This window comes from Micromys minutus (genome assembly GCF_963924665.1).
Source record: "Micromys minutus genome assembly, chromosome: 4".
In the NCBI taxonomy this organism is placed as follows: domain Eukaryota; kingdom Metazoa; phylum Chordata; class Mammalia; order Rodentia; family Muridae; genus Micromys; species Micromys minutus.
In genome coordinates, this window is record NC_137973.1 from 77074320 (window position 1) to 77092921 (window position 18602).

At 45.5% G+C, this 18602-nt stretch overlaps 1 protein-coding gene across 1 annotated transcript in view; it reads left to right on the plus strand.

Moving 5' to 3' along the window:
- Positions 1–12213: 12213 nt before the first annotated feature.
- Positions 12214–18602, plus strand: part of LPAR3 (lysophosphatidic acid receptor 3) — a gene marked incomplete at its 3' end in the record, with an annotated part of 41950 nt that continues 35561 nt past the window's right edge. The window contains exon 1 of the mRNA XM_080916126.1: positions 12214–12958. Coding sequence (XP_080772252.1) covers positions 12223–12958 — 736 coding nt within the window. The 5' untranslated portion in view covers positions 12214–12222. The remainder of the gene's footprint in view (positions 12959–18602) is intronic.

Genomic DNA, 18602 nt, shown 5'->3' on the forward strand with positions numbered 1-18602 from the left:
ATTCAGAGTAAATTAGCACCCCATTTGTAGCACTCCAATGCTGTGACAAAAGGGTTAGCTGAAACTTGAATTTTGTGTCCTGATAGCCCTGCAGTAGCTGAGAGTGTCACAGGTTGAAATGCCTCTGATAGACCCCCACATCAAGCACCGTCTCTCAATGACACACTAGACGGTGGAGCACAGAAGGCACGTGAACTGCCTGGAGGCAGGAGAGGCATAGGACTAGCCTAGAAAAAACGTCCAAATTCACAATTTGAAATTCACGTTTGCTGTGGAATGGGCATTGCTCTATACCTTCATAAAATGAAAATAAATCCTAAATTCACTCACTGTAAGTCAAAAACAAGGCTAAACTGGGATTCGGGCAGCTGCCTAGAAAGCCCCTTCCCTCATAGTCACCCCAGCTTTCTGTTTTCACTGGTGGTGACAAAGTATCAACTGGGCTCTGAACAGAGCAGAGGAGAGGAGGGGGCACCTGTTCTGACCACCGCCCTTCACCCAACAGTCAGAGCAGATTGATTCCTTTGTTTTCCCTCCATGACACCCTCCCTCACCTCCACAGCCAGCCTTGGGATCTCTCAACTCTGAGTTTTCTAGACTTTGAAGGGAATAGGACTGTGTGTCACTGTGACATTCACTTCATCCCAACAGCCTATGCTCCACTTTGTCTCCCTTCAGTAACAGCAACAAACCCAGAGCCTCCAGAGGGAATACCTGCATTCAGGCCCTGCTGATAACAGCAGCGATCAAGTCAACAGACTGTGAGAATGTTCTAAACACATTGAATCTCCCAATAGCCTTAGGAAGAAGGCTTTCTTATTGTCCCCATTTTGCAGATGAGCAAATAAAGGCACAAAGTAGCTCGGTGGATTTCTAATTGATAAGCAAGGCTTCTCAAAGGCTGACTAGTTCCAGAGGCCATGATCACTGGCAGTGTGACTAGAACTATTTGTCAAAGAACAAGCTTTTCCCTACTTTCTAGTCTCGTGACGTTCATCAAGCACCAGTTGACTGTGCGGACACTTATTTCTGGACTCCCGTTTCTGTTCCATCTGTCTGTGCATCTGTCCTTTGTCAGTGCTCTACTGTTTTAGTGACTATAGCTTTGCAATGCTGTTTGAAAGGAGAGTGTAGCTTCTCTAACTTTGATCTTTCCTAAGATCATTTGCGCATTAAGCATTTTCATATGAGTTTGAGAGGGTTTTGGTTTTTGTTTGCTTTGTTTGTTTTTTGACCCCCTGCCCCTAATTGAATCTGTCGATCACTTTGAATGATCTGGAACATTCTAATAAGTTTAAATCTCTGACCCATGAATATGAGGGTTTTCTGTATTTTCATTTCTTATCTGTGTCTTCTTTAATTCCTCTCAACAGCGTTCTATTGTCTTCTGTGAACAAGCTTCTGTGTCCTTGGCTGAACTTATTTTGTGGTGTTTGGCTCTGTTTTGATGAAATTATGAGTGTAATTGCTTTCCTAATCTTTGTTGTGACTGTTCACTGCTAGTATACAGAAGTGAATGTGCTTTGTGTGGCTGACTTCTGTTTTGTAGCCTTTGACAAGTGCATTCGTTCATTCATTTTGAGACTCATTGAATCTGTAGAGTTCTCTACACAAAAGATCATACCATCTGTGAACAAAGGCAGTTTTACCTCCTCCTTGGCGATCTCTATGCCTCCTGGCTTTCTCCAACAGTCGTCTTGGGGATGTGCTTTTGTGCTGAGTTCTGGAAGCGTTGCTTTGATTTGGTCCTTTTGCTGACCTTGTGTGCTTTTAAAAAAGCATATGCCAAGTTTTGAGAAGTAGGAAGGAGCCATGGAGTGTCAGATAGAACCACTTCTAGAAGGAGGAACACACCTCTGATGCAGGTTCAGCAGATGTCTCTTCACCATCACACCCCAGTGTCCTGTTGAGGGCTGTGCAGTACTGACCACCCCTTCCCTAACCTACTTCAAACGCCCGTGCTTCCGTTTCATGTAATGAACATGCCGTACCACAGGGAAGAAGTGAAAAAAAAAACAAAAAACACAGTTACAGCTCACACTCAACATGCTCAGGGACAAGGAGCAGCGACAGGGACCTGCAAATGCTAAGCAGGAATTCCGAGCTCTCCCAGCAGAGGAGTGAACTGCGAGGGTGAACTTCCAGAGTCCAGAGTCTGGCCTTGACGGTCTCTGGCCACATCTAATATGAGTGTTGAAGACCACGTGGCCCATGACAGAGGACAATGCATGAATCTCTGCAAGTCAAGCTCTGGCTTTCTTGCCAACACCGTTTCTCAGGTTTGTTTTGCTTCTGATGAGTTCTACATTCTACTTACCACATGTGAGTTCCAGTATGCGTACATTACTCTCCCACTGGCATCTACTTTGAGGTTTTCTCAGATAGGGACATGGGAGGAAGGATGTACCCTGACTCCCATCCACTCCAAGCTTTTCTCTCCCTAGTCCCACTGGAGCATCTAAAAGGCCCTGTAGAGACTGCGAGTGCTTCGTGAAAATTCCCACTCTGAGGTTAGAGAGGCACCCATGTTTTCAATATTCCGGGTGCCTCTCTGTTTCTGTCTACTTTTGCTGGCAGACACATCTCACCCAAGATCATCTCTCTCTGGAAGTACCTTACTAAAAGCCACAAGGAGCAGCCATTCCCTCAAGCTCAGGTTCTTTCTAATCCATCATCTGAAGCCGCAAGCAAGGACATCTTGGGTGTGGTGATATGAATAAAACAGAAGTTTATCTTTCTGTCTTGCTTGGAGCTATTCAGTTAGTGTTGCAAGTTCTAGCTTAAGGGCTCCTTTCTTCCTACTTATGTAGAATACACTGGGACATTGCTTATCAAATCTGCTTAGAAAGGGGAAGTGTGGCTCAGTGGTAACATGCTTGCCTAGTGTTTGCAAGGCACTGGGTTCAGGCCACAGCACCAATAAAGAAATAAAAAGAGAAAAGAAAAGAAAATATTTCTGCCGACGGTCAGTTTACTTCCAGAGACTCCACGTGTCCTGCATTTTTATTTTGTAGCATCAAGTTGCTGAAAGCATTTTTAAGTATTTTTTCTCGGCTTCTGTATCTGTTCCCTCTTCATAGACATGAGTCTGTGCTTTTATTCATCTTCGATGTCTAGGGCTCTGACCTTGCTTCTGTGTTCAGTGCTGGGCCCAGGTGGGGAAGAACATAGAGAAACACGCCAGCTTTGTGTTTCAGGGCTGATTGTGCAGATCACATTTTCTATATGCTCCCGTGGTCACCCAGCTACAAGGAGGCTGGGAGATGAGCCTGGTAGGATATGGGCTACGAGGTTACAACTTATGAAGAAGCAAAACAAAACAAAAACCTTGGGCTGGGAAGATAGCTGTGCTGGTAAAGAGATTGCCTTGCATTCCTGAAGACCTGAGTTTGGTCCCAGAACCTCAGTGATAAAAAGTCAGGTGCCGCTCTGTGTCCCTGGTGAGATGGGAGATGGAGACAGTTCGGCCCCTGGAGCTCACTGGCCCACCAGCCTCCCCAGCTGGGTAAATGTCCGGGCTAAGGAGAGTCCCTGTTTGAAAACAGTATGTGGAAAGATTCCTGATACTAGATTGTCTGCATGCACAAGCAGATGAACAGAAACATGCACACACACACACACACATAAACAATAAAGCACAATTTGATAGTTTGTGCTGTGGAGGTTAGAGCTAAACAACCATTCAAAGAGACAAGAATTCAGAGTAACCTATAGCTAGGGGCAGAGGAGTTAGAAACGATCGTTAGCATACTGTTACATCGTGCAGAACAGGGGGCTTCTTAGGACTGGAGAATGGGTTCCTGTTAGACCCTGACTGTAGCCTGAGGATCGGGTGACACATTGTATAGTGAGGCTTCTCGGGCAGGGATGGAGTCTACTTTCTGGCACAGGCAGCCCTTCTATCCGCATGCTCCTCTGGAGGATTTGTTTGGTATCGAAACTTTCCTCCCTGGAATCTGAAGCCTCTGTCAGAACTGTTTCCTGCTGCAGCTTCATTGGCTTGAAATGTTCTTTTCTGTGCAGAGACTGGGGTTGTGCTCTGGTACTTATCTGGATGGACAAACATTCCAGAATTACCTGGGTGGACAAACCTTCTAGAAACAGGACGGAATCACCGCAGGCCACCAGTGACACAGCACTGGGCCACATGGGACAAGTCCCACAGAGCAAGGAACTCCTGACCATCCTCTGGAGACTAGAGTCAGCCACTTGAGAGGATGTGGTACACAGCTAGATGACAGTAAAATGGTTTGGACCACAAATTTGCCTGTTGCAGACTTTATACTATGAGGGATTATAATTTTCCTCTCATGGGAAGTCATTGGTGCTAAGGCTGCTATGTAAAAGTTTTTAAAATATCTTATATAGACAGAAAATTCTTTGGTTCAGAAATGTATTTCTTTCTGTATGACTGTCTACACTTCTAATTTTTACATTCTCAACTCCATTGAATAGTGAAGCCACTGAAATGTGATTATATAATGATCTAAAGATTGTCATAGGGGTTACATATAAATAATACTAATTTGAAACATTTGACTAGTGTGTAAAATATGAAGTTTGAAGGTCAAAACCTATCTTTGCTAGCTTAATGAATTAGAAATAGATTACAACTTTATAACAAAGTAAACACAAAGGGTTACATTACATTTGGATAAACAAAGTCAGGGAATTTGTTGATCATATAAAATCCATGTGTTTTCCTCTCTTTACTGTGTTTCTGCTGCTTCCTGTTTAATCAAGGGGCTTAAGACCGTCCTCGGCCATCAGGAACATCTGGGGAACAATGCCTTTGATTACAGCTGTTTATTAAACAAGTCCAAGGGCAGAGCTGTGTTGTCTACCAAAAGCTGTAAGCCCATCCACTCCCTGGGAGAGATGGTGGTAGGTAAACTCCCTGACACATCTCACGCTACCCTCCCTGCCTAAAGGACTCTGCAGCTGCTTCTGACATTGTAACCTGTTTGTTCTCCCAAGCCTAGCCTAAATTTTGCCCTGAATGCCACCATCTCTCAGTTAATGATGACTTGGGAAGTCAGTTTCTGAGGGGGTGGGGGGAGGCAGGGAGACAGACATACAGAGAGACAGACACATAGAGAGAGGTGGGGAGGGAGAACACGTACACTCTGAAGTCAGAGGACAGCCTCCAGTGACATCCTTAGGATGTTCTCTACATCTTTGGGAGGACAGAGCCTCTCATTAACCTGGAGGTAACCAATCAGGCTAGGATGCCTGGCCCAGGAGTCACAGGGATTTTCCTGTTTCCTCCTCTCCAGGTCTGGGGATTCCAGCATGTACCACTACACAGGGCGGTATATGAGTTTTATTAAATACATGAATCAAAATCCTATGTTTGCAAGCACTTGACTGAACCACTCCCCTTAGCTCCAGTTTCTCATTTTATTAGGGATTTTCCCAGTCACAGCAGGTAAGCATTTGATGGTCCTCTGTGTGGCCACTCCCGAGGAGGCTTAAAGGACTGTGCAGAAGACAGGGTGGGGACCGCTGCTGCCGAGGGACACAGGTCCGCGCCAGAACTGTAGATGCAGTCTTAATAACAGAGATGAGGGCACAGGTTACTGGAGAGAAATAATGGGGTATCTATAATGAAATGAGAGGCTCCACCTGTGGCAGCCCTCCCTGTAGCAGGCACCCCTACACTAAACCCACTGGCTTTATCAAAGATTATCAGGGGTAGCTACTATCCCATTACCAACTGATCGGCTTACATGTAAGCTCTAACAAATGGCTACTTTCCTGTTCATTTTACTGTGGCAGGCGTAAAAACAGGTGCTTTCAATTTGTTAAGAAGTTAGGTAAATAAATTGGAGTCAATAACCTCTTCCTTGTTTCTAATTTTTTAAAAAAATGTTTAGGAATGATGCGTTTTAGATTTGCAGAAATGCCAAGCACACCGTAGGCTTCCTAGTTCATATTCCCATACAGAGTACACAGTGGCTGCCAGTGTTGAACTCTAAATTCATGCTGAACATTTGTTATAGTTATTGAACTGACATAGATCTAGTATTGCTATTAAAATGTTTGTTTTGTTTAGATCCCCTCAGCCTTTAGGATACACATTCTGTTTAGCTCTTAAAGCTCTTAGCATTGTCTACTTTTGAAGACTTTTATAGTTCTGGAAGGTACTTCTCTGCTTGAGATTTTTCTGCTTTTTTTTTTTTCTTTTTCTTTACGTGATTAGCAGAGTGATAAGGTTGCTTCAGAAGGTCATGAAGTAAATGACTATTTCTCACACAAGTTTTCAAGAGTTGGACGATCAACAGACATTGAATTTGGTCATCTGACTGAAATGCTTGCCCTGTTTCTCAACTGAAGAGTCACTGCTTTCTCTGTGTCCCTAGTTGGACAGGGTGTCTTTAAAAAAGGACGGTCATTAGGTAGCATCTTAAGGACTGGACGCCAAGCTTCCCTTTTTAATGGAGGTGTACCTGTGGTTTATTAGGGTTTTGTCCGACTACTTATCCAGATCCGAGCCCTGGGTGTGGATGGCTTACTTCACGTTGTAATTCCGACTTTGTGTTGTGATTTGAATGGGTCCAGCTTTGACAGTTGGCTCTCTTTCTCTTTTGAAGTTATGGTCAAGGAGGAGCCCTCATTTCTGAGGCTGGCAGTCAAGGGAGCCTCTGCGGTGCGGTTGCTCTTCAACCCACCCAGGCTCATCTGCTCGTGTGAAGCCACATTTCAGGGGCAGCAGATACCGTCCTCACACCTCGCTGCTGGCAGGATCTGGTGCCGAGTCAAGCCAAGGAAATGAAAGACTGTGTGACTCAAATTAGAGGGCACACATGTGGGGGAAGAGAGGAGAAAGGGTCAGCTTGGTTAGAAGGTTAGAGTCATGAGGTATGGGCATCTGAGGGGGTCTCTTCACTTAAGTCTGTATTTAACAAACATTTACTGAGGCCGTGTGTGTGTTGGGCAGTCTTCCAGGGTCCAGGGTGTGTCAAAACAACATAAAGAGCATGCCTTCCTAAGTGTGCCTTCTCTCTGGAGAGAACAGGCAGGGCCCCAGCTCAGTTGTCAGGTGGTGAGAAATGGTGCAGCTCAGAGGGCAGGGACCGAGTGCAGTATCTGGCTGCTTCCACTTAGAGAGCTTAGGAGGGAGGGGCGTCTGATGAAGTGATGTTTGAACAGGAATGAGGTATAAAATGATCCGTGTGGACATGTGGGCAAAGAGGTGGCTGCAGAGACAAAGCAGCAAGTGCAGCCTAGAAGGTAATGGCAAATGTCAACCCCAGGGATTACAGGTGCATTTACATCACTCTTGCTGGCCCGACTTGCCATTCCCACGAATTATTGAATTCTCTGAACAACATGATAATCTATTCAGGCATTCCTAAGGTAGTGGCTAAACTAAGGTTCAACTCCCACCTAGACAAAGTTTCTAACGAGGAGAGGGTTGTTCTACATTTGTGGGCCACAGAGAGAAAATGCAGACAGCATCACCTCACCCTATATCCTCTATCCCTTCTTTCCCTCTGGGAGAGAGAGGTGTGTCCCCGAAAAGCCACATCTCTTAAGATGTAACCAGAAATAAAAGTGACTTGCACAGTTTTCTGATGGCTTTGTTTCCGTAATTGCTTCCACATTCCAAGTTGCCTGGTTATCGTGTTTTTTGGTTTTTTTTTTTTTTTTCTTTTTCTTTCTTTCTTTCCTTCTTCAGAGAAACAAGTTGGGGAGAATCTAAATGAGAGCTTTGCTCATGAAGTTTTCATTTGGATTCCACATATAGACTTTCCAAACCACCATGTTGTGAAGTCTTACATTACTGGAGTTTGAAGTTGTGGTCATCCTTCCAAAGTTTAGTGTCTCCTGTGGGTCTGGGCCAGAACGTCTAAACCCTTCAGCCCTCTGGTATAAAAACTAACGGCAGCTGAGATGTCGCCGAAATAAGAGTTCGCATCGTTGGTGCGACCGTGTCCATTTCCACGTGCTGTAAAAATTGAACACATACTGTTTTTAAAGGTCTTTTTCTCTCCACCTCAAGGCTATTTTAAAAGAGGAGGGGACCAAAGGCTGTTTAGGATGCCGGTTAGTATTTTACACGGCAGGGCGTCTTTGAATGTGACCCCATCAGATCGTTTCTTTTTCAGAACCGTTGTTGCCACTGTATGGTTGACTGGGATTCACAATTGTGCCTGGCGTTGCTCTTGGCTGAGAGGAAGCACGGTGTAGTGTGGGCTTCTGGGAGAGCTGCCCACGTCGAGACATCTGCTTCTCAGCCGTGTGACCTCCAGCAGGGGCCTGTGTTTCCTATTCCAAAAAAATGGCTGCGCAACATGTTGGGAAGATGAAGTGTAGTGACCCATGTAAAATGCTTAGTCTAACGCTTGGCCCGGGTTGCGCACACTTAATATTAATAATGAAATTGAACCAGAGTGCAGGTATTAACTCATGGAGAACATGGGGTTAATAAGTGATGGAGATCCCGGATGTGCTTAGTGGGCTGCTGTGTAAGGCAGAAGAGTTGCCTCACTCAGACTTTTCAGTTCAGGGAAGGGGACAGAGCAGCTCAGCCATTCATTTATCAGATCCACCTCTCTGGGCATGATAGACAGATCCCTTCTCAGAGCAGAATGGGCTGGGCTGGGAGTTGGACACCAACGATCCCATTAGCATGAAAGTAAGTCCTAGCCATCGCCTGGACTATCTGTGCAAACGCTCCATCATGGCCTTTAGGTTCCCAAGTGATGGCAAGTTGAATTATTCAGTGGCATCTTCCAGAGAGCACTTTAGGCTAGGAGTGAAGTGACTTATTCCCTTGTTTGAAATCACAGAATCATGTTGTAAGGTCTGAGAGAGGTCGAGAAATGCTCAGTTGGCCATGAGTTATAAATGGATGAGGATTTTTGGTGATTTCCAGATTAGATATGATAATGTACCGTTGATGTGCACTGGGAACCACCAGGAAACTTGGAAGCGAGCGCAAGAGATGGGGTGATGGTGACCAGAAGCCTTCACGATGGAGCCTGTGTCCAGATGCAGTCAGTCAGTCGTCTGCATAGAAAGTGACTTGAAGCTTTTACACAAAGCCCACCCAATCCTGTTCTCAGTGGAAAACCCCGAGTCAGCAGAGTTGGTGTGCGCTGGCTGAGACACAGGTCTCTCCCAGACTTTCCTTTTGAGCTTAGTTTTCAGAGCCGGTGACACACAGCTGAGGGAAGAATGAACTCAAAATTTGTAAACTCCTGTTTAAAAGTCATTAGATGCCCCTGGACAGTGGTGGCACAGGCTTTAATCCCAGCACCCAGGAGGGAGAGGCAGGCGGGATCTCAGCTCGAGGCCAGCCTGCTCTACACAGTGAGTTCCAGGACAGCCAGAGCTACACAGAGAAATCCTGTGTCATTCATGGATGGATGGATGGATGAAATAGAAAAATGGAATTTTAAAAACAATGCCCCCCCCCCCAAAAAAAAACAGACTCATAATTTTGCCTTTTAAGTTAACTGTTTAGGTTTTAGAGTTAAGTGTTTTTGTTTGTATGCATGTAATTGTTTATAATTAAAATAACTGTGAGCCTTTTCTTGTCCCGACACAGCGTTGTGGCGTGATCTGCCCTTACTGCTTGGTAGTTCCTGTTGGTTTTGCTGCCATTGTTTCTGCTTTTAGTTTGTTTGTCTCTTTTGTTTTTGCTTTAAACTCATTCCCAGTGTGAACTTTGCCCCCATCCCCCACCCCACTTTCTGTCTCTCTCAGATATAGACTTCTGTGTAGCAGGAAGGAAACCACTTGGTATAAATTCTGTTAATCACGGTTTTCCTGAGATAGCTCAACTTTTTCAAGACAAAAGGATTTCTTATTCTCAGAACAGTTTTTCCAGTAAAAAAAAAAAAAAAAATTCGCGAATCTATAACATAGTTTTTATGGAAGAAAAGTAGAATCTGAAGATTTTGAAGTACCAACCATTGAGGAGTTCCAAAACAGATGTGACCAAATGTGACAACTGAAACTAAAACTCTGTTTAAAGAAATAAGAAAAAACTCCACATATTTTTACAACATCCTAATCCCTACTTTTAATATAATATTCCTAATAAATCACCCAGGAGGGACATTACACTTTAGTTAGAAAAATGCTTATCTTAGCTATCTAGAGCATGTTACAATACAAAATATGTAAATCATCTTTAATTAGTGAAAGGAAAGAGTATCATTGTATCATTAAAACTCCTCATGGTGTTTTGGTCAGTTCCTGTGATTATAACTAAAGTAACTCAGACTAGGTATGTATAAACAGAATTCATTTCTCAGTTTTGGAATAAGGGCACTGTCCGAATTCATATCTGGGGAGGCCAGGTCTCTGCTTTAAAAATGGAGCCTTGCTGTAGGGCCCTCCAAAGAAGCTCAGAGCTGAGGCAGAGTGGTGTTCCCTCCACAGTGAATTTGCAAATCTGGAGTGGTACAAGCAGACCACTCGCAGCACGGGCACCTCAGGTTGTCTTGAACCTTTATGTAGCATTGTTAAGCTAAATTTTCTCCTTACGTATTCAATTGAATCTCTAGTTGTTATATTCTATTGACCCTTCCTATGGTGCTGGTAAACTTAGGAATACAATCTAAGATGCTTTGGGGCCTCTATCTCATTATGAGAACCATGGGTAATTCCTATAATTGGTCACATCTATATAAAGATCAAATGCTTATAGAGGTCAAACACTGTAAAATAACCTTGTGTCCAAATCTAGGGATTGGTTATTAGAACATGTAACGTGATGTTCAAAAGCTGTGAAAAGTATAAAGTTTGTTTAATTGTATCAAATGAACTTTTTATCGCACACTGACGTTTAATTCAGAGTAAGATAACACGATACAATTAAAATATAGTTTGGGAAGCAGACTACCTGAGATATAGCAGCATTGGACTACTTACAAATTGTTGTCTAGGCTGGCCATTCCTGCTCTGGTATGGTATCAGATTTCAGAATCGACAGGAAGTTTCAGAACTTGCGTTTTCTCCTCCACTTTCCTGGTTACACACACTTCATTCCCAAAGGTAGAAAGGTTAGGTCTGCCGAGCCTACGGGTCTTCAGTGGATAAATACCAACCTTTTTTTTTGTTTGTTTGTTTGTTTGTTTGTATTGTTTTTGTTTTCATGAGGGATCCCTTCCAGCCAGAAGCTAGAGTCTTGACCTTCAGCTCTGGTGGATCTTGACAGGACCCTTCACAGTTTTGACCACACATAGCACAGGCAGGACACAAAGCACACAGAAATTGGTATCCTCAGAGCCTTGCCTTGTCTAGGATCTCCTGTCTTTGGGGGTCCAAGAAGTCTTATGCTGAGAAGGTCCAATGCCATCCCTGCAAACCTGATACCACAGTTTGATGTCCCCCTTCACACAAGTCTCAAGGACTTGTCTTCATATAGCAAGTGTATGGGGTTGGCTGTCTGCACAAACCCTAAATGTCAGCAGCATCGTAAAGGTTTTGTCTTCTACTGCCTGTGGGTCATAGAGTGTCCTGGGAAAGGAATCGAGTTGGGGTGATTAGACTAGAAAATCCAGCACTAAAAACTCACGTTGGTGCCATTGAGAAGAGAGGGCCATGAGGAAGAAAGTGAGGGAGAAGATAAGGGAGGGGACTGAGACCAGTCTCTCTTCAGACACCATATGCTTAATGAATGATTGTAACTGTAGCCTGGAACCAAATGCTGGTGATAGAATGATCAGGGTTGGAATTGGAGGGGTGGAAATCAATCTCTTGGAGAAGGCGTTTGGCCACAGGAGAGGAATTCAATACCATTATCCTGGCAATAATATGCCTGGCATAACAGCCTGCTCTTAATTACAAAACAGAACTCATAAATAAGGAATCTGGCCTGGTCGCTACCAGCAGAAAACATTCATTAATGATTCCTGCTACACCGTTCTTGTCGCTGGTGCAGAGTGGGAATGGGAAAACAGCTCATTTGGCATGCTGGTGCCTCCTGGATCATTCATCCATTCATTTATCAGCCAACTATTCAATCAACTGTCGTGAGGCTGGGCACAGCCTCTAGATGCTGATGTGAGTAAAAGAGTCAGACTTCCTCCTGAAACTTTCAGCCATGCACTGAGCAAGGGGCATCTACCTCGAGACAGGGGAGGCTGAAAGGAGTCGCCTGGGGGAGGGTGTCACAGTGGCAGTTGGTGGCTCAGCAAGTGATTTCACCTAGAGTGATGTCGGTCTTCCTCTGTTCCTTTCCAGGATCCGCAGCTCTTGTCCACCATGAATGAGTGTCACTACGACAAGCGGATGGACTTCTTTTACAACAGGAGCAACACAGACACGGCTGACGAGTGGACAGGGACGAAGCTTGTGATTGTCTTGTGTGTCGGGACATTCTTCTGCCTCTTCATATTTTTTTCTAACTCCCTGGTCATCGCAGCGGTGATCACAAACAGGAAGTTCCACTTTCCCTTCTACTACCTGCTGGCTAACTTAGCTGCTGCGGATTTCTTTGCCGGCATCGCTTACGTGTTTCTGATGTTTAACACTGGCCCAGTGTCCAAAACACTGACTGTCAACCGCTGGTTTCTCCGCCAGGGCCTCCTAGACACAAGCCTGACTGCCTCCCTGGCCAATTTGCTGGTCATTGCTGTGGAAAGGCACATGTCCATCATGAGAATGAGAATCCACAGCAACCTGACCAAAAAGAGGGTGACGCTGCTCATTTTGTTGGTGTGGGCCATCGCCATCTTCATGGGGGCCGTCCCCACGCTGGGCTGGAATTGTCTCTGCAACATCTCTGCCTGCTCTTCTCTGGCTCCCATTTACAGTAGGAGTTACCTCATTTTCTGGACCGTGTCAAACCTCCTGGCCTTCTTCATCATGGTGGTGGTCTATGTGCGCATCTACATGTATGTCAAGAGAAAAACCAACGTCTTATCTCCACATACCAGTGGCTCCATCAGCCGCCGGAGGGCTCCCATGAAGCTGATGAAGACGGTAATGACTGTCTTAGGTAAGCAGACAACCAGGGAGCCAGCATTCCCACGCATGCAGGAGATCACGCGGCGGGCAACAAACGTCCACTGTGTGCCAGGCACTCACCGTACAGTCAGAAGGCAGCCGTGAAGAGATCACACATAAGTCCCCACTCACAGAGCTTATTCTCAGAGTGGGGAAACACTCATTCTGATGGGGAGACAATGCAGACAGGATCTACAAGTTAAGTCTTGTGCTAAAAAAAATGTAGCTAGCAGGAAGACTAGGTGCCACACAAGTGTAGCTTGTGACAGTCAAAGGAATGTGACTGTGACAGACCACATGGTGTTGGAGTAGGAGTGCAACGTGCTAGTGAAGGGACAGCCTGGACCTCTGAGATGTGTCACCAGACAGAGGATGCAGAGGGGAGGGTGGAAGGATATGAGCCCAGACAGCCATCAGACAGTATGAGCCCAGACAGCCATCAGACAGTATGAGCCCAGACAGCCATCAGACAGTATGAGCCCAGACAGCCATCAGACAGTATGAGCCCAGACAGCCATCAGACAGTATGAGCCCAGACAGCCATCAGACAGTATGAGCCCAGACAGCCATCAGACAGTATGAGCCCAGACAGCCATCAGACAGTATGAGCCCAGACAGCCATCAGACAGTATGAGCCCAGACAGCCATCAGACAGTATGAGCCCAGACAGCCATCAGACAGTATGAGCCCAGACAGCCATCAGACAGTATGAGCCCAGACAGCCATCAGACAGTATGAGCCCAGACAGCCATCAGACAGTATGAGCCCAGACAGCCCTCAGACAGTATGAGTCCAGACAGCCATCAGACAGTATGAGCCCAGACAGCCATCTGACAGGGTGGCCCACCCAGGTTATGTAGGGCCATGCAACCGTAAGGACTTTGGTGTTTCTGGATGAGGTGAGAGGTGACTGAAGGGTTCGGACCAGGGATTGACACATCTTTTAGGGGAGATATTGAAATGAGAGCAGAGAAGCAGAAACTGTGTAAGAGCGCACTCTGGGACACAGGGTTCACTAGAGGAAGAGCAGATCCCCAGTGTGTTTTAAAGAGGTTGAAGGGACTTCCCAGGCTCAGGATTATAAACAAAGCATTTGGGCGGCCGAGGCCGGAGGATGATAGAGTTCAAGCTTAGCCTGGGCAAAGAGTGATGCCCCTTTTTAAAAAAGTGGTGTGCGTGTGAAGAAATGCTAACCTGGTGAGAGGAGGAGGAGACAGTGGGGAATATGGTTAACTGAGGTGATGAAGATGGGAGAGGAGGAGCTATGGACGGTTAGGAGTTTGGATTCAGACGAGGTCCGTTTAAGATCCGTTCAGACATCTACGCCGAGGGGAGATCCTGAACTCAAGGGAAGAAGCCTGGGTCCCTTGCTTACCATTGAGAGATTCTGTAGGGAGAGAATGGTACTGTACCACCAGACGGCGTACTCTCAGCTTACACTGGAAGTAAATGTGAGTGTGGTTGGGAAGAGGCTCCCCGGAGGAGCACAGATGTAAGGAATGGCCAGCCTTCGGGCTTCTGAGAATACCTGGAAAGTGAAGGCAGCCTGGAAGCCAAGCGTTAGCCACCAAGGAAAGAAAAGCAAGGTAGAGGGCAAGGTGAAGCTCCTTGATCCTATACAGTAGGACAGAGGGTTCCACGCTTCCAGTGGTTTGTGTGGAAAAAGAAAAGTATTGTAGATTTTGGAACACTGTTGGCCACTCAGTGCATGTGGTGTGGATAGAAACCACCATATGTCTCCAGGATTGGAGGTTAGCGGGAACCCAGGAGCACTGCTCAAAACAAGGGTCTGTTTAATAAGTATTTCTGTGGTGCCCAATATGTGCCCAGTATTTCCCTGAGTCATTTTTATGAGTATTAATTTATGTAAACCTCATGGCAGCTCTGGGAGACTGGTGTTTTAATTATCTTGCCTCAGCCAGATAAAGAAGCCAGATGCAGGGTTTAAGCAATGTGCCATAAGTCATTTCCCTGTTGGCCGTCAGCCAAGGCCTCAAGAATGTACATATTCCATGTCACTGACTATAATAAGCAAGCAGTTTTGATTTGTTTGGAGTGTGTGTGCATGTGTACAGGTTTCAGTGAGTGTGAGAGCAAGTGTGTGTCTCTGTGTGTGTATGTGTGTATGTGTGCAGGTTTCAGTGTGTGTGATTGCAAGAATGTATGTATGTGTGAGCATGCATGTGTGCAGGTTTCAATGTGTGTGAGAGCAAGAATGTGTGTGTATATGTGTGTGTATGTGTGTATGAGTGTGCATGTATGCAGGTTTCAGTGTGTGTGATTGCAAACATGTTTGTGTGTGAGCATGCATGTGTGCAGGTTTCAATGTGTGTGAGAGCAAGAATGTGTGTGTGTGTGTGTGTGTGTGTCTCAGAGGCTAAGTTTCTGACCATCAGGCCTTAGGAATCCACCTATTTCTCATAAGAACTAGGATTATAAGTGAATATGCTTTTAAATATATATTCTTTGGTCCTGTCTCAGTTCCACAGCTTGCAAGGCATGCTCTACCAACAGACAAACTCCAAGCCCTCCCTACTCTGTTTGCTGAATCTTTTCTGACCAGCCCTCTCCTTTGGCCACCTCACTCTCCTTGTTGCATGTCCCCAGTGCAAGGAAGGACAAGCCTGCATTTGTCATTACTTCCCCTGGTGCCACGCAGGCTCTTGACACTTCTGGTGAAGACAGAAGGCTAGCATGAAGAGGTATGTGAATGTGGTGAGCTCGTGTCCTGCTCAGTTCGTAAGGCTAAGCTTGGCCCCGTGGAATTACCTGTCTGCTTGAAAGAACACCTTCTCTCTGGGCACTTTGTCTGTACCACACAGCAGGAGGCAGGTAGGGCTTCTGTGCCCCGGGGGTCAGGGATAGTCTGCAGTTGTCACCATCACTGGCTTCAGTGCCATGTGTGAGTTTGCTGACAATTTTGGAAGAGTTTAAAACAGAGGACTTGTGTGGTTTTAACAGGTGTGGTGCTGGGTAAGAGAAAAACCAGAATAAGCCGTGAAATTGCCAAGAAGGATAGGAGAAGTCATGGGGTTCCAGCGTAAGAGGCTGGGGCATTGGTGACAAGGGGCCAGTTAGGTGCTGGGGACCTGGGGAAGTTTCCCTGGTGGTGAGACAGAGGGATTTGGTGGAAGACAGGAAGTTAGGGAGAGGGAAATGAAACTGAAGAGCTAGGTAGTGATGTTTTAAGATTTCTAACTTCTAAGTTCTTTAAATGCAGATTTGAGGTTTGACCCCAGATCTTTTGAAAGTTTTCTATACAGTGATCTGAGGCACACTGCTTCATCTTCATAGGGTGGTAAATGTCCTCATCTGATGTTGAATGGACGGTCTTTAAGTTCTTTCCAAGATGCAAGTAGCCAAGGAAAAGGAAAAGATGTGTGTGTGTATGTATGTGTGTGTGTGTGTGTGTATGTGTGTGTGTGTGTGTGTGTGTATGTGTGTGTGTGTGTATGGTATGTGACCATGTATGTTTGTATGTGTGTGTATATTTGTGTATGAGTGTGTGTGTGTGTGTGTGTGTGTGTGTGTGTGTGTGTGTGTATGGGTGTGTGGTGTGTGACCATGTGTGATGTGTATGGTGTGTATGTGGTATACATTTGTATATGTGTATGGTGTGTGTGTGTGTATGTGTGCAATATGTGGTGTATATGTATATGAGTGTGTGTTTGTGTTATGAATAAGACTCCTACAGGGCAGTAGCCAACACAGAGTCATAGGTTAACTGTGCCTAAACGTAGAGCCTTTTCCATGAGAACATCTCACAGCATCCCAGAGAGGACGCTCCCAGAGGCTCTCCTTTTGTGAGAATTCAGTTATGGCACAAATGTCTCCCAAGTAATGGACATGAGAAAAGCCATCAGCACTGTGGTCCACACTCATAGTCCCTGCTTCACTGTGGTCTACACTCATAGTCCCTGCTTCACTGTGGTCTACACTCATAGTCCCTGCTTCACTGTGGTCTACACTCAGTCCCTGCTTCACTGTGGTCTACACTCAGTCCCTGCTTCTCAGAATGTGGAGACAGGGTGATTAAAACTGGTTGTGTGATTTAGGCACCTAAATAAAAATGATAAACCTTCTTAAGTAAGGGGTACTCATAGAGGATTAGGTCCCAGGGTTTCTTAGAAATGTTTCTGAAATATTAGAAAGTCAGTCCATAAATATTCATAAGCAGCTCTAGGCGGCAAGTGGTTGCCTGAATTCATGAGCTTTGTCTGACGTCCAGAGAGGAAAGTGGGAGGGTCTAAGAAAGTCTGGGGTGTAGTCTGGAAGGAAAGGAAGAACTCAGGTGTGGGGGAGAAGACATTTTAAGAATGAGAAACAGTGTAATCCGTTAGAGGGCTGGAGAGACACTCGGCAGTTAAGAGCACTTGTTTTTGCAGAGGATCTGAGTTTGATTCCTGCTTCCCACATGGTGGCTCACAACCATCCTTAACTCCAGTTCCAGGGGACCAGATGCCCTCTTCTGAGCTCTACCCTCACCAGATACAAACATGGTGTACATGCATGCAGGCCACACATTCAATGCACGTAAAATTAAATAATCAATCTAGAACGTGGTTTGTAACAAGGTGATGGTAGAAATACCCAAGGCTTCTGTAGCACAGCAGGAAGCGCCCAGGACTGCAGATGTTTGCCCTGACCGCTGGAGGAAGAGTCCAGCAGTGAGCCAGAAGGGTTGGACAGGGCAGTATGCAGGGCAGCATCAGGAGTAGACGACTTCTTGACAGTGGCGATGGTGGTGCCATGAAGATTGATCGGAAAGTCAAGCCAGCATCCTGGTCATACATCAGCAGCCCCCAGGAGGCTCTGATGTGTGTGGAGCCCTGTCCACGGAGGAAGTTGCTTACTGGTACCCAGTAGGAAGACACTGGAGACTTATGATCTCTCCTTCCAAAGAGCACTGAGCCCCTGCTTAAGGCGTGGTTTTGAAATCCTGCTTGTCTTCAACCCTAATCAGCGGCAATAACCAACATACACACAGAACAATGTTTATTGTCAAACAACGTACCACGTGATCTGTGGGCATGGGGATCAGAAACCAGCTGGAATTTCTTCTATGTTGCAATGTCTTACAAAACAAAGCAAAAGGTGAAAGGCTTTGTGAACCTATGCTTTTAAAGTCTTTCAGGAGACTTCCTGTTCCATAGGGTGATTCAATGTGTGGGCTGTAATCCATTAACGTACTCCAAGATAGATAGCATATACCAAACTTAATAGTACCAAACCCTATGCATACTGATGATAAAGCTTAATGTATGAATTAGATTAACACAAGAAACTGTTCAGAGCTCATCAACTTCAACATATGGATCTCCCTGTCTGTCTGTCTGTCTGTCTGTCTCTCTCTCTCTCTCTCTCTCTCTCTCTCTCTCTCTCTCTCTCTCTCTCCCTCTCTCTCATTTAAAGTAATTCTTTATGGCTTCTCTTTGTCATATCCAGTGGCCAGCATAAGTACTCTTGCTCTTAGGGGTCAGTGCGAAGTGATGTAAGGATTCCTCAACTGTAACCACTGTGAGGACCTGGCCATGAGTTTGCCCCTCGAATCATGGTAACAAAAGGAAGGTTGTTGTGTTCAGTGGGGATGTGCTGGGCAGCTGTGTCCCAGGTGAGATCAAGGTGAAGTGTCACAC